The sequence below is a fragment of the Tursiops truncatus genome, chromosome 4 (genome assembly GCF_011762595.2).
Source record: "Tursiops truncatus isolate mTurTru1 chromosome 4, mTurTru1.mat.Y, whole genome shotgun sequence".
NCBI lineage: Eukaryota > Metazoa > Chordata > Mammalia > Artiodactyla > Delphinidae > Tursiops > Tursiops truncatus.
Window position 1 is genome coordinate 73,828,709 of NC_047037.1, and position 15,993 is coordinate 73,844,701.

At 46.9% G+C, this 15,993-nt stretch overlaps 1 protein-coding gene across 1 annotated transcript in view; it reads left to right on the forward strand.

Moving 5' to 3' along the window:
* Positions 1 to 861: 861 nt before the first annotated feature.
* LOC117312091 (integrin beta-5-like) overlaps positions 862 to 15,993 on the forward strand; it is a 77,507-nt gene continuing 62,375 nt past the window's right edge. Inside the window, exons 1-4 of the mRNA XM_073804644.1 lie at positions 862 to 960; positions 1,304 to 1,478; positions 3,756 to 4,007; positions 14,585 to 14,834. Of these exons, the coding sequence (XP_073660745.1) occupies positions 862 to 960; positions 1,304 to 1,478; positions 3,756 to 4,007; positions 14,585 to 14,834 (776 nt within the window). The remainder of the gene's footprint in view (positions 961 to 1,303; positions 1,479 to 3,755; positions 4,008 to 14,584; positions 14,835 to 15,993) is intronic.

Genomic DNA, 15,993 nt, shown 5'->3' on the forward strand with positions numbered 1-15,993 from the left:
AGGCACTTACACTTCTCTGGAGAACATACGCATGCACTTAGGCGTGTGGGCTTCTGATTCCTCATCTGTAGAAGTGAGGGGCTGGCACCAGATGATGCATCCGAGGTCCCTTCCCCCTGGAACTTGCTGTGTTCTGACACCTGGCAGAGGGTCAGGTGTCAGGTCTCTGGGATCTGAGGGCTCTTAGCACATCAGACTTCAGGGTGTCGCTCATGAGAGGAGGATTTTCTTAATCACGAGTCTTCCTTTCCTCCAAGGGTTATAATTTGGGGCCTCTCCTCTGCATTCACTGAATTCGAAGCTTGGAAATTGTGGTATCGAGGCCTTGTCTTTATTTATACCGTGTGTGAACCTGGAAGGTCATAACTGTCACAATATATGCCCCTGGTCTTTGTGGTTTGGTTCCTTTCTTTAAATATGCATCCATCCTTATTCAAAATTAAAATATCTGGAGAGGAGCTAGAGGAGGGGAATAGAGGGAAAGCCCGTGGGCTGGTGGGGTTACCATTCCCTGTGGGGTCTGCAGTGTTCTCCGTCCCTTTCTTGGGCAGCAAGAGCCTATGCTAGAAGTCAGTCATGGCTATTTTCAGACTGCATGCCGGAGAGACCTTCAACTGTTGTGGGCATCCTTGATTGATATCGAGGTAGCTGCCTTACTCTCAGAAGGTTCTCCAGACTTCCATGCCCAGAGGTGCCTCAGCCAGTGTCTTTGAGGTCCTAAAGACCTGCGACAGTGACAGGACTCAATAAATAAAGGCGTCTCAAAGGTTCTCAAGCACATCAGTGAAACCACTGGGGCTTCCCCGGGTAGCAAGCAACTGAACTCTGTGAAACAGGAGAAGGTTGGCAAACTTGATAGAAATGGATGGCCCTGAGGCCAAGTCTGAGTTTGGTATGAGTGCCATAGCAGGCTGTCCCTTGCTGCCTGTGCCGCTGGAGCTGCTGAGAAGTGGGTCCCCCGTACTGTCACATTGCTGAGCGGTAGACACTTCTGAAGTCATTCTGCAACTGGCAGTTTGAATGTTCTCAGTGGTGGTTCTCGCGCTGGCAGCTGGGTGACAGGAGTTCACGGTCTTTCCTGCTGGTGCAGCAAACTTCACGGAAGCCACGTGCATTGGAGTGGAGGGTTGCCACCACCTTGAAGAATGTTACTAAGGAGAATGAAGGGAAAGCTGTTACCAATGAGGGGCATGAAGAGGGCTTTGCTCCTAACATCCTAGAGGATAAAGAAGCCCCAGAGCACAATCAGGAAAGCCAGCTGCACAAACGAGGTTGTAATTGGCACTCTGTGGCTGCTTCTCAGTTCTTCAGGTTTGGGAAGCACGTCCTGGACTTCAAGTCTCCTGAGGAGCCCAGCAGGTACATCTTCCCTGAGCAGCAGGTGGCCCTGTACAAGTCCTGCCTCCGGGACTGGTACTGCCTATCAAAAACGGCCTTTGAGCATATTGACTGGGAAGCTTGGACGAAGTTCATTGCTGGTGAAGGTGTCCAGGCATTAGGGAATGATTTGTGTGTGTGTGTGTGTGTGTGTGTGTTACGCGGGGCTGTCACTGCTGTGGCCTCTCCCGTTGCGGAGCACAGGCTCCGGACGCGCAGGCTCAGCGGCCATGGCTCACGGGCCCAGCCTTTCCGCGGCATGTGGGATCTTCCCGGACCGGGGCACGAACCCGTGTCCCCTGCATCGGCAGGTGGACTCTCAACCACTGCGCCACCAGGGAAGCCCTAGGGAATGATTTTGATGACGTGAATGGCTGAGGCTGTGGTGAGGAATCATGTAGCTGCCTCCTGCTTAGGGTGAAACAGATTGGCTCTGTGACCTAGTCTATTCCGGAATGCAGGCTGCTTCAGACCAAGGGGAGGGCCGTTAGGGGTTTCCATCGCCCCCGGGAGACTGAAGAGGCTTTCCTCGCCAGCCTGGTGGGGTGGGGGAGGGGATGTGCACTGGTCTGGTGGAGACAGGTGCACTTTGACAGTCAGAACTGGGTGGAGGACAGCCAGCTCCGTGGAGTTGGGGGAGCTGGCAGCAAGGCCAGCATGCTGGCAAGAAGTTGAGAAATTCTCTAGCCACGTACGCTCTGAGCAGGCGAACCCCTAAGCCCTTTCAGCTCTGGACAGCTAATTCACCCTGTGCTTCACACAGCTCAAGACAGCAGTCTCATACCTGTAAGGCCCTCAGGAAGTTACCTCTCCTTTCCGCTATTCCTGGGAGGTTTTTACTGCTTCCTCAGAGCCAAGCTAGACTAGCCAAGCTAGGTCTAGCCAAGCTAGACCCAGTTTAGAAACCTCAGCTTTGGAATCTTGTAATTTCTACAATAATCATTGTTCTCACCCTGTTCCACAAGTGTCTGTGGAGCCATTTATATTTACGGTGCAGTCCCGAGGTTGTTGACATGCAAGATCTCCCGTCATGTCAAGAGTTCAATAGACAAAATTAAAAAAAAAAAATTCAGGTATAAGCAAACGAAAAACCAAAATCACAGAGGCCCAGAACAACACATCTGGTTTTACTTAAAAATACTGCAGAGTCTTCTTGACTTCTTGGTCTTGAACCTTGCAAAGGCCCCAGTGGGCACTGACTGGTCTTGGGGCATCCTAGACCATGATGAAGGGGGGAGGGGAGTCCCTCTGCGGTCAGCGGACTCTTGACTCATCTGAGGCGCTTTGGCAAAGTGTTTACAGTGGCGGGAGGAAGAGGGAGCATCTAACTCCTCCAGCCATTGCTCCAGTGCAACCAGCTGGAAGAGGGGATCTTCTTCTCTACATCCAGCAGTGAATGGGTTTGCTTTGCCATTGAAAACCCCCTTACTGGAAAACAATCACTGCTTACAGGTATCCTACTTTATAACAAAGTATATAATTTCACGTTAAAGTAAATGGCCCAAACTCCTAGTGCCCCAAACCAGGGTGGGTCATCCTGATGCACAGCCTTCTCCTAAATCCAACTGAAGAAAAGAAAGATGTTTCTTATCAATGTGGCTTTATTGTTTAAACAACAGTAAAGAGAAAAAGAAAAATATCATTTTATTCCCTCTCCCCTAGCACCTCAACTATCTTAAGTTTTAATTTTTTCTTTGGCATCCTGATGCAGATACCACTCTATTTTCTGATTTTTTTCCCTTAATGTTTTGAAATTTCTGCTTAGTCTTCTGCATAATTATTTGTGATGGCCGTACCATCTATTGAGGTGATGAACCATGTTTTTCTTCTGGTTTAGGGCTTTTGGCTCACGTTTATGATTGTGCTATTCTGAGGAACATGCAGTATATATCTTAGAGAGTTTTGCTTTCCTTTTGATAATTTTCTGGTGATAAATTCCTAGGAGGGGACCAAGGGCTCAAAAGGTACCGCATCGCTCTCCAGAATGGTTGTGCCTGCATATGCTAGATGAGGGAACAGCTCAGACGTTAACTCTTGATTGTCTGAGTGATGACTACTTGGCCACTTATATGGTATCTTTCAAAAATTTTTAGTGATGCAACTTTTGACCATATCAGTTATTTTCTCCTGCTTATCGTGTAGACAGGCACATTTTTTTAAAGGAGCGTTTTTGACCATTAAAATAACGAGACCAAACATTTTTACTGTGCGTGTTTACACCTTGCAAAATGCTTTCACATCCGACACCTCACTTAATCCTCATGATGCTTGGTGAGGCACTTGGCGGAGTTTTTGTTTTGTCCGCTTTTAGGAAATGGAATGTAGAGGGTCTCAGGTCGCAGGGTGGTGATGAGACTACAGCCTGAGGTGTCCTGGAGCTGCTCTGACCGCCTCCTGCCCTCTTCCCCTGTTTCTACACCTCCAGGACTTCGGCAGCCTGCGGTCGGTCACCTCCCGGTGCGACTTCAAGGCAAACCTGGTCAGGAACGGCTGTGGCGGCGAGTTTGAGAGTCCGGTCAGCAGCACCCAGGTCCTTCGGAGCCTGCCTCTCAGCAGCAAGGGCTCCAGCCCCGCGGGGTCAGACGTCATCCAGATGACGCCGCAGGAGGTCACGGTGAACCTGCGGCCCGGTGAGTGCCCTTGGGGTGGACCTGTTCAAGATGGTGGAAAGATGAGCCGGGCCAGGGAAGGGGCAGTGGTGAGGTGTGGCCCAGACCCCAGGAAGCAGAGTCCAGGGCCTTTGGGGATGATCAGAGTATCTTTGCTATTTTAAAAAATTGTGAAATATATGTAACGTACCATTTACCATTTTAACCATTTCTAAGTGTGTAGTTCAGTGGCGTTAAGTATACTCACAGTGTTGTCTAGCCATCACCACTCTCCATTTCCAGAACTTTTTTCTTATCCCAAACTGAAACTCTGTACCAATTAGACACTAACCCCTCCCTCCCTCCCCCACCAGCCCCCGGCAACCGCCCTTCCGCTTTCTGTCTCTGTGAATCTGATTACTCCAGGTACCTCATAGAAGTGGACTCATATATATTTGTCCGTCTCATCCATGACGTAGCACGTGCCAGTATTTCCTTCCTTTTCAAGCTGAGTAATCCTCCATTGTACGTATAGACACATGTTGTTTATCCGTTCACCCATCGACGGGCTCTTGGATTGTTTCCACCTTTTGACTACTGTGAATAATGTTCTTGTTTTTCGTGGGAGGATGCCGGTATGTTTACTCCCTAGTTAATGCAAGTTTCTCAGGGAACGTACTACTGCCAGGAGAAAGTATTTTTTCCTGTCAGCAAATTCCATTTGAATCAGTGACATTCTGAAGGGACGAACTTGCAGAGTAGAGATTTTTTTTTTTTTTCGTGACCCTGGAGCCTCTGCCAGCCCTGGAATTGATTGTGGTATAAGGGAACTGACAGTTTTTGCACACCTACTCTGTGCCTGTTACGTGACCTACCCGAAGGTAGCTGATGTGACTTTACACCTGAGGAGCTGTGTGCTCAAGGGCTCCCGGTCAGAGCAGCGAACCTGACTCAATATTGAGTCTTTGTGGTCGCACAGCTCATGGTTGTTTCTAGCTCACCACTTGTGTCGTTTTGTATTCTACCTATTAGGTCCCTTGTGATGTCAAGGGAGGATGTGAATGTGGCCAAATGAGAAAGTATCACATTGTTGAGAGAAGGCAGCTTTCTTCCCAAATCCCGTTGATTTTTAGCCTTTTCTTCTTTCTTATTGTTTAGGAAACCACTGGCAATAACTATTTCCAGGTGGTTTGTTTAGACTTCAGGGCGGCTGGGTCAGTGGAAAGATGAGGGATCGAGCTGGCCGTCCTAGGTTCTGGTTCTGGCTCTGTTCCTAGCTCAGGGGTCCTGGGCAAGCTGCTCTGCTCCTTAGCGTCTCAGGGTCTCTGTCACCTTCATTCCTCACAGCCCTGTTCGGAGGCTTAAATGAGACTTTTTGTATAAATGCACTTGAAGAGCTTCTAATTATTGTTTTCAAAGATGCAGATTTCGGAGTCAGCCACGTCTAGATTGGGGTAGAGATTCTCATGTCTCAGAAATGGATCGAGCACAGCCCTGCACGTCTTAAGCTCTTAGTATCGCCTGTTCTTCTTGTTGTCGTTAGAAAGAACTCTGAGTCACTGTGTATTTGAGAACTGTTGTATTTTGCTTATTGAATTGTCTTGGAAATAAGAAACGGAAGAAGGGGGTAAGTGGCGTAGAGCAGCATAAACTGCGGGATGGCCCAGGGATTAGTGCTGGGATTAGCTGAAGTAACTGTTTTCACAAGTCATCTCACTGGAAGGGACACTTCGCCTTTTGTTTAGTGAGATTCCAAGTTGAGAGAGAGAAGGGAGCCCTTACAAAGCCGTGTGAGTGGGTAGAGAAGAGGAAGCTTTCTGTGAGCCAATGTCCGATGGTATCCTCCGGGGGAAGATGAATGCCTCTCCCTACGTGGAGTCAGGCTCAGGGTCAAGGGCTCTGACCTAGAAGGGGACATAGGCATTGTTGTAGACTATTAATATATCAGAACACAGTGTATGATAAGAATGGTTACAACTAACATCAAGGGTGTGTTTTCCTTTTTAACCTAACGGCGTAACAGTCACTTCAAGAGAATTCTTAAAGTCCTTCACTTTAACACTATTTTTCATTCTTACTAGATCTTCTGTCTTTGTATATGTGTTCATATTTTTCATATACTAACAATGTATTTATTATTGTATACTGTTTTCACTTAATTTTTGGAAACAAGGACCAAAATTAACACGTCCAGAAGAGTTAGAGTTTGAGGGTCATCATCGAGGGAGGTTTTTACTTTTGGAACTGCTCATCTAGAATTGCTCTGAGCCTGTGGTGCTCTCTCCAAGAAACATTCTTCATGGTGGCAAATCCTTATTCTTTAGGGTAGATTTAATTTAGGGAAGAGTTGGAGGTCAACACAGAATCAGAGATGTCACAGTGTCAATTCCAGTTTTCAAAATCAGAATTCAGGTGTGGCTCTGAGGCAGAGAGACTGTTTGCTTTGACTTATCAACTGGCTTTTAAAACAGCCCCCAAAGAAGTGACTTGATTGAGGGCACCCTCCTTGGGCAGAGTTCTCAAAGTTCTCATGAAGTTTATGCACAATGCTCATTTATGCGTGAAGCTCAACGTATACTCGATTAAAGAAAGAAATGAGTCTTATTTGGTATAGTCAAATCTCTCGCTAAGCATTATGATTCAGTTTCCAGTATTGGAAATAAATGGGAAACATGATCCTGTGTTTGTACAAAATCATGATGCGAGTGCTGTGTGCAGCTCTGGTCCTACGGAAGGTACGGTGATGGAGAGCCCTTTGCTGTGGCCGTCAAGGTGGAGGAGGGGCTGGCTGCCCTGTGGAGACGCACCCAAGCTCTGAGGGTGTTTCAGTCTGTAGAGATGAAGACTTAGGAGGAGATCAGATGATAATCTGAATTCCTAGAGGTCTAGAACCTTGTGAACATGTTTCTCAAATATAGAAACGCTTGAAGCCAATGATGCCTCTTCACATTTTGAAAATTTCAGTAATTATAAAGAGAAGGACAGTCAAACCGCAGATATTTATTTGGGGAAAGGGGAGAATGGTCTGTTGCCATTAACAACATTTTCAGTTTACCAAGCGGGTACTTACTTCAGGGCAACACCCCCGTGACTCAGGAAGGCATTCAGGTATGTAACGATTGGTTTTTCCATTGTGTATTTTTAGGAACGCTCTCCTGTCTCCTCCTTTGCCCTGCTCCCCAGTACCTCATAATAGGTATTTGTTGAATGAAGTGTAGCACTTTACTAGCCTCATGCCAGACTAGTCAAGGACAAGCTTCAGCACAATATGTGAGGTACTTCACCAAGGCAAAGTTAATTGTTCCGGGATAAGCCTGGAAAAAAAAGAAAGAAAAGTTTTCCTCTACCTTAAGCAGAATTTTTTGTTTTGCTTTGTTTTTTTTTAAGTTGAGATGTAATTCACATACTGTAAAATTCACCATTTTGAAGTATACAATTCGGTGGTTTGTAGTGTACTTGCAAGGTGGTTACAACATCACCACTATCTAATTCCAGAACATTTTCATCACCTCGAAAAGAAACCCTGTACCCGTTAATAGTCACTCCTATCCTCTGCCTCCACGCCATATTTGGCCCCTGACATCCACTAATCTATTTTCTATCTCGGAGGTTTGCTAACTCTGGACATTTCATTTAAATCATATAATATGTTGTCTCTTATGTCTGGCTTCTTTCACTTAAGCAAAATGTTTTTAAGATTCATTGATGTTGTAGCATGTATCAGGACTTCATTCCTTTTTATGGCCAAATAATGTTCCATTGTATATTTATAGATACACCACGTTTTAGTGGATGGGTATTTGGGCTGTTTCCACTTTGGGACAATTATGACTAATGCTGCAGTGAACACTTATGTACACGTTTTTGTGTGGACATATGTTTTCAATAATCTTGATTATATAGCTAGGAGTGGAATTGCTGGATCATATGGTAATTCTATGTTTAACTTTTTCAGGAACTGCCAAACTTTAAGCAAGATTTTGTATAAACACAAGATCATGTTTTCCATTTTGTTTCCAGTCCTGGAAACTGTATGTCAGGATAACCATCTTAAAAAAACCTTAACAAAGGGTATAAAATCCTTACGAAAGGACGTAAACTTTAAAGCATATTGAAATGGTAAAAAGCTAGAGGTGGAGCAGTTAGAAAAGGTTTACTTAAGCCTTTATTTGCCTCAGTCCCTTAGCCTGTTAAAAAGTGACCTCTGATTGGTAGCTTAAACATTTTTTTTAATGTTTTATTTTGAAGTAATTGTAGAGTTGCAAGAAGTTGCAAAAATTATAGAGAGTTCTTGTGTACCCTTCTCAGCTTTTCCCAATGATAACCAGAGTTTGTAATCAAAGCCAGGAAATTGACCTGGGTATCATACTGTTGACTAAACTGCAGGTGATTGGTTGCTTTTGATATGGGCTTCCTGCCAGCCCTCATCTATGCTGCTTTTCTCCCCTCTCCTACGTTCTGGTTGGAGATGGCAAGTACCTGACTTAGGTATTGCTTCTACTACCCAGACTGACAATGCACACTTAAAAAGACTTGATGATGGATGGATAGTGCTTTGCTATAGACTGAATATGTTGAAATTCTAGCTGACTCCCAATGTCATGGTATTAGGAAATGAAGGGGGGCCTTTGAGAGGTCATGGGGTGGAGCCCTCATGAATGGGATTAGTGCTATCAAAACAAAACCCAAAAACCCTCAAGACCCTGGAGGGTGCTTCCCCCCTTCGGCAAGAAGTCTGTAGTGTGAAACCCAGAAGAGGGCTCTCGCCAGAACCTGACCACGCTGGCCTGATCTTGGACTTACAGCCTTTATAACTGTGAGAAATAAATTTCTGTTGTTTGTAAGCCACTTAGTCCATGGTACTTGTTATAGCAGCCTGAACTAAGATAAGATTATTTTCAAGGAAACTAGAAGTGCCAAGCCCTAATTACTTGGGGTCAGACACTGTGAAGGCCAGTAACTCTCCTGATGGTTCCATCTGTCAAGTGTCAGAATTCTGAGGTGGGGAGTGGTGTTTGGTACAGCAGGGCGGCCAGTGAGGTAGTTCTTTGCTTCTGGGTCTGGATTTAATTCCGGGTACTAATTGCCTTCTGCTGTAGTGAACAGAGAGCTGGATGATAAGTCTTATAAGTTGTGCACCACGCCCCTAATTCCCTGCTCAGCTGTAGTCCTTTTTTTTTTTTTTTTTGCGGTACGCGGGCCTCTCACTGTTGTGGCCTCTCCCGTTGCGGAGCACAGGCTCCGGACGCGCAGGCTCAGCGGCCATGGCTCACGGGCCCAGCCGCTCCGCGGCATGTGGGATCTTCCCGGACCGGGGCACGAACTCGTGTCCCCTGCATCGGCAGGCGGACTCTCAACCACTGCGCCACCAGGGAAGCCCTGTAGTCCATTTTTAGCATAGCTGATTTTAATGTTTCTTTCAATTTCTAGCACCGAAGTATAATTCTAGGGAATCAAAAAACTACTTATATTGGGGATAGCAGGAGTATTTATTTGTTGAGACACTACTTTGTCTTAATATTTGAACAAAAATCAATCTTAAAAAACCCAAAAGTTGTTGCTAGAATTCTCTACTTTCATTTTCTGGTAATGTTTGTCATCTGGTTTATTTTCCTAAGGAAAAAGCTCACTTTTCCCTTTTTATTGAAGGGAAGACAGAAGAAACCTTTAAAAATACATTTCAGAGGGAATGCTGGTTGCTGTTGATTATGGTGGGAGAATCTACACTTAGGAACCCAGCAGTGGCAGGAATTCTTTGTGAAATACAGCCGGGGCTGGGTGCGTTGGAAGCAGGAAAAACCAGCAGGACGTGGGAGGGGCTGCTTGCAGGAGAAGCTTCCTCCTCACAGATGTGAGGTGATCAGCTTTTCTCTTCTTCTTTTTTTTAAATATTTATTTATTTGGCTATGTCGGGTCTTAGCTGCAGCATGTGGGATCTTCTTTGAGGCATGCAGGATCTTTCGTTGCAGTGCGCAGGCTCTTCGTTGTGTGTGGGCTTCTCTCTAGTTGTGGCACGTGGACTCCAGAGCGCTTGGGCTCTGTAGTTTGTGGCACACGGGCTCTCTAATTGAGGCCCGCGAGCTCAGTAGTTGTGGCGCATGGGCTTGTTGCCCCGCAGCATGTGGGATCTTAGTTCCCTCAACCAGGGATCGAACTCCCGTCCCCTGCATTGTGAGGCGGTTTCTTTACTACTGGCCCACCGGGGAAGTCCCTGATCAGGTTTTCTTTGGGGTTTGCTTTATCCTATTTCTCTGATCCTGCTGCTTGTCCTGAGGCGGGGGTTAAGGGGGATGGTTCCAGACAGGAGGGCTGCAGCCACAGGAGGAGACGAGCCTGTAAGGGGATCTTTTTTTTTTTTAAATAAATTTGTTTATTTATTTTTGGCTGTGTTGGGTCTTCGTTGCTGCACGCGGGCTTTCTCTAGTTGCAGCAAGCAGGGGCTACTCTTCATTGCGGTGTGTGGGCTTCTCATTGTGGTGGCTTCTCTTTGTTGTGGAGCACGGGCTCTAGGCGCACGGGCTTCAGTAGTTGTGGCTCGTGGGCTCAGTAGTTGTGGCTCATGGGCTCAGTAGTTGTGGCGCATGGGCTCTAGAGTGCAGGCTCAGTAGTTGTGGCTCATGGGCTTAGTTGCTCCGCAGCATGTGGGATCTTCCTGGACCAGGGCTCAAACCCGTGTCCCCTGTGCGGATTCTTAACCACTGCGCCACCAGGGAAGTCCCTGTAAGGGGGTCTTATATGGAGAGGGAGGATGGGGATATGTGGGCTGGGTGGTGTCACCAGAGACTGGCACAGATCAAGTGTCCACAGTGAAGGTGAGCCCGGCTCTCACTCTCCTGGACTCACGAGAGGTGGCGACTGGTTTAAAGTCTCGGGTGGGGTCTTCCCTGGTGGCACAGTGGTTGAGAAGCCGCCTGCCAATGCAGGGGACACGGGTTTGATCCCTGGTCCGGGAAGATCCCACATGCCGCGGAGCAACTGAGCCCATGCCTAGAGCCCGCAAGCCACAACTACTGAGCCCGTGTGCTGCAACTACTGAAGCCCACACGCCTAGAGCCCGTGCTCCGCAACAAGAGAAGCCACTGCAATGAGAAGCCCATGCACTGCAATGAAGAGTAGCCCCTGCTCACCGCAACTAGACAAAGCCTGCATGCAGGAATGAAGACCCAACACAGCCAAAAATAAATGAAAAAAAACGAAAAAAAGGAAATGTTGTCGTTATGATAAAAAAAAAGTCTCGGGTGGTGCAGAACTGGGTGGCTGGAGGTATTGTTGAGTGTGCATGGTTCCGGAAGTGTACCCAAAGATGGAGAACATGCCCCAGACCCTCTCCGGCATAGGGCGCCCCTGGCGTGCAGCAGCAGTTTCACCTTCAGTCAGCTAACCACGGGGGCTCCCTCGGTGAGGGAGTTGCGGCACTGTAGCTTAATTCCCGTGCTTAGCACCCTCGCTGAGAACTGGTCCAGAAATGTCAGTCCCTGCAAAATCTGCTGATGTAACTGAGTCCAAGCTCGTACTGCTCACGGCATAACAGGCCAGTAAATTGAGAGGCGAGTTGCTGGGGCAAGGAATAGCAACTGTATCTGGAAAGCCAGCAGACCGAGGAGATGGTAGACTAGCAGCTCAAAGAACCATCTTCCCTGAGTTAGAATTCTGGCTTCTTTAATACTAACAGGGGAGGTGGGTAAGGGCCTGGTTCCTGCCAGACTTGGAAGGGGATGTGTTAATTTCTTCCTTCTTGCAGCTAATCACAGGTAGGCCTGGTCAGGATGTTTCCTGTGAGCTAAACAAAGGTATTTTAGCTTAATGCTCATTACCTGGGAGGCAGGGTTCCCAGAGATGGGTCAGTACGTATAATTTAATCTTATAGGCAACATCCCTTTAGTGATTAACTTGTAGTAGAATAATAAGGTTCTTCCCTATTACACTGACAGAACATTCAGTTATTGCCAAGGCCCACTGAGGAGTTTGTAGCATTTAAAATCCAGCATAGATAAGGTAGCCATAAACCCTCATTCCAAACATTAATGATATTACCCCTTTTCTTATACCCCTCCCTTCTTGGAAAACTGGGAGAGAAATATATATATATATATTTAACCATTTGCAGCCTCCCTCCCTATGGGGAGGTATGTGTGTGTTGTAGTGATCAATTTCTCTTAGAATTTAATGACAAGAGATTTCTTACTTCAGAATAGATAATCCCTTAGTATACAAAGAGACCTATGTACCACATCTCGTTTCCCTCTTTGCCTTCATGTCTGGAAAATTTGGAGTTAAATATAATACCCAAGGCCGTTAGCCATTCACACTCAAGTTTTTGGCAGAATGTTCTGTCTCTCTTTTTAGCTCCACAGGAAATTGCTTTAATAATTGACTTTCAGGGGAACTGAGGCCGAAGTTTCTCTTGTGTAGAAGCATTTGTGTGGTGTTTATATATGCTGTCTCCTCAATACCCACAATAATTAGCATCCTCCCCATTTTACTGATCCAGAAACTGAGCAGCAAGTTTAAAGGAGCCTGAGGCCTTGAGCTCTTGGTGACGAGGTCCGGATTCCAGCCCAGCTCTTGCTTTCTGAGGCTAATGTCCACTTCCCTCCCATGGGTGCCTTCCAGCCTCCCTGAATCCAAGCTAGTTCCCTGTTTCCTGGTCCTAAAGTGTTCATCTGTAATTGCTCGTAATCCCGCAAAAGGTGGAAGTGGATTCTGGATTAAAGAAGGTATACCTGGAAACTTGGGGGAAGGGCACAAGTAACAAAATACAGGAGACCTCGTAAAGAGGCCATGGGATTGGACAGAGGGGACAGGATCGCAGGCCCTCCCGCCCCTCCCCCACTACGATGTGGCATCCCGGGATGGGAGGGGCCCTGTGCAGGGCCATGGGAACCAGAGACAGCTATTGTAGCAGTCCGGAATTCATTCTGGAAGAAATCTCGAACATTCCTCTGTTTGAGTCAGGCTCCAGTGGCTTTTAAAAATAGGCTCGTACCAACAGGCAACCCAAACTACATCCATCATCAGGCTAGAGCAGCACATGTAAGGACAAGTCGGGGGAAGCAGGCTTGGCTCTGACACTCAGACTACCATGGTAATTATAATGATCATACTTCGTCTGGGCAGGCCTTCACTGCTTACAGAACCCTCCTTCCCACATGAGTGCTTCACAGCCTTCACGCTGTCGTGCTGTTGTTATTGCCAGTTTACAGTTAAGGAAATGGAGGCTCGGGTTGCCCCGCTAGTTGAGGGGCAGAGCTGGAACTTGGACTGAGATCTTGTTAATGAAGTAAGTACGCCTCGTCTGGGGTGGGAGGAGGTGCGGGGAGCACAGAGCCCTGGGTTCCCTATCCTGCAAGTTCAAGAAGGCTTCGGCTCGCTGGTTGTCATCTTGAGGTGAAAGATGGACGCCTCTGAGACGTGACCGCGGGCAGATGAGGTGTGGACCCTCGTGCGGGAGCGAGGCCACCTTCGCCATTGCACCTTTGAACACACAAAGGACGTCCAGGTTTCAAGTGTGTGTAGACAGTTCTGTCCGAAGAGTTCAAGGACATCTCTTGGTGCCTGTGAGGCTAACGAGCCTGAGGGCAGGTAGGATCACCTGGTAAAATTCACTGCTTGAAGTTGTTTCTGAACAGTGTGTTTTTAGAGATCATGAATGACGAAGGATCATTGTCCTGGCACGCGTCCTCCAGTTACTGCGCTGACTTGGTTTGGGCCTTTCTGCATACCATGTGGGGCTAGCTTGCAGAGGCCACGCCTGCCAGAAACTGCCTTTTTTTCATTGTTCTTTTCCTCCGAATCAATTTCTTTTCCCTTTGGCTGTTGACTGCTTATTATAGAACCAAAAGTTATTTTCTCTTTCTTGTAGCTGTAGGCAAATCTAGTAGTGTTTCCTTTCTGTTTCTTCTTTTTCTTGTCGATGGTGCTAAAGTTTGGAACACGTCTTCCTATATTTATACATATAATTTATGATAATAATGATTTGTGTTTGTGATATCAGATATGCTGTTTGATAAATGGCTAGGGAGATAGAAATAGGTGGCCCAGCATAAGCATAAACATTTTTGCCCTCTGGGGGTATTTTAAGTAACCATCTTTGTTTTCCCAGTCTCCCTTGCCTTGCACATCTCTCTTCCCCACCTCAGTTCTTACTAATGTCTGTACCCTTCTTTTGTTAATTTCTTTCCTGTGTTCTGTTTCACATACACCTTTACGGTCTCCTGGCCACGTTCCCATCTTGGCCAGTCCTTTCTCTGAAGTTGGTATGTGCTTGGTGGGCTACTTTCGCCCCATTTGTGTCTGTGGAATTGTCTGGTGCACCGTCCACCAATTACCTAAGCATCCTTTTTGCTGAGAAAACAGAACACTACTAAGGAGATTGGTTCTTAAAGAGTTTCGTTACAAAATGCTGAGGCCTGTGTGTGAAAGGAGAACCTAGAGCTGCATCCTCAGCGCCCACATTCCCTTCGGTCGCTCTGTTTCCAGAGTGGAAAAGATGTCTTCTGAGAGGCACACAGTCACTAAAGCAAAGTCAGAGGTGGACCAGCTTTGAAAGCAAAACCCATCCCTTCAGCCCCAGCGAATTGAATGACCTCTAACACCGCACGGTCTCTCGGTTGGCACAGGTGACAAGACTACCTTCCAGCTGCAGGTTCGACAGGTGGAGGATTATCCAGTGGACTTGTACTACCTGATGGACCTCTCTCTGTCCATGAAGGATGACTTGGACAACATACGGAGCCTGGGCACCAAGCTTGCCGAGGAGATGAGGAAGCTCACCAGCAACTTCCGCTTGGGGTTTGGGTCTTTTGTAGACAAGAACATCTCTCCTTTCTCCTACACGGCACCGAGGTACCAGACCAACCCGTGCATTGGGTGAGTGACCAGCTGCCCTTCTGTTGGGTATTCAAGGGTGGGGGAATGGATCAGTGGGAACTGAGCCTAAAGAAAGGCCTGGGGAGGTCATATCTGGGTGCAGGGAGGGAACCTGGCTAAGGTGTTAAATGTGATGAAGGATAATCCAGCTCTGTCCTCCCTCTGCCTGCGAAGAAATAAATTGTTACAAGGTTGCATAAAGATACAATGATGATAGCTCATTTGTTTCCTGCCTGCCAGACACAGCACTGTTTTCTACATTAATAGATTTTAGAGAGTGTTCTCAGGAAGTGATAGACCCCGGTGATCACGGAGGGAGCAGGCAGAACAACTTAAACTATCTCCTTGTTTGGAGCGACTGAGATGTTTGGAATAAATGAATCAAAGTCGGTTCCTATTGTTTATATACATAACTATAACTTACCTTGACAAAACAAAATGAAAACCCTGCCCTTTATAGGTGTGATTTTTTTTTTTTTTCCTAACATAAGTACTTGAATTAGAAAATATTCGACAGGGCTTCCCTGGTGGCGCAGTGGTTAAGAGTCCGCCTGCCAATGCAGGGGACATGGGTTTGAGCCCTGGTCTGAGAAGATCCCACATGCTGCGGAGCAGCTGAGCCCGTGCGCCACAACTACTGAGCCTGTGCTCTAGAGCCTGCGAGCCACAACTACTGAGCCCTTGTGCCACAACTACTGAACCTGTACTCTAGAGCCTGTGTGCCACAACTGCTGAAGCCCGCATGCCTAGAGCCCATGCTCTGCGACAAGAGAAGCCACTGCAATGAGAAGCCTGCGCACCACAACGAAGAGTAGCCCCGCATTCGCGGCAACTAGAGAAAGCCCGCGCACAGCAACAAAAACCCAATGCAGCCAAAAATAAATAAATTTTAAAAATTAAAAAAATTTTTTTAAAAGAAAATTTTCGAGAAATTATTAGAGAACAAGAGTTTCTAACTACTGCAGTGAGCAAATCCAAAAGTATGTAATGACTCAAACTTGAAGGAAGTTTATTTTCTGCTGACCTAAGTGCAAATGGGTCTCCTGATCAGTGGACACCTGTCCTCTAAGCAGTGACTCGGGGTCCCAGGCTCCATTGGTTCACATGTGGCTTGTAAGGTCATCATGCCTGGAGGATTGCTCATAGGAGGATCCTATGG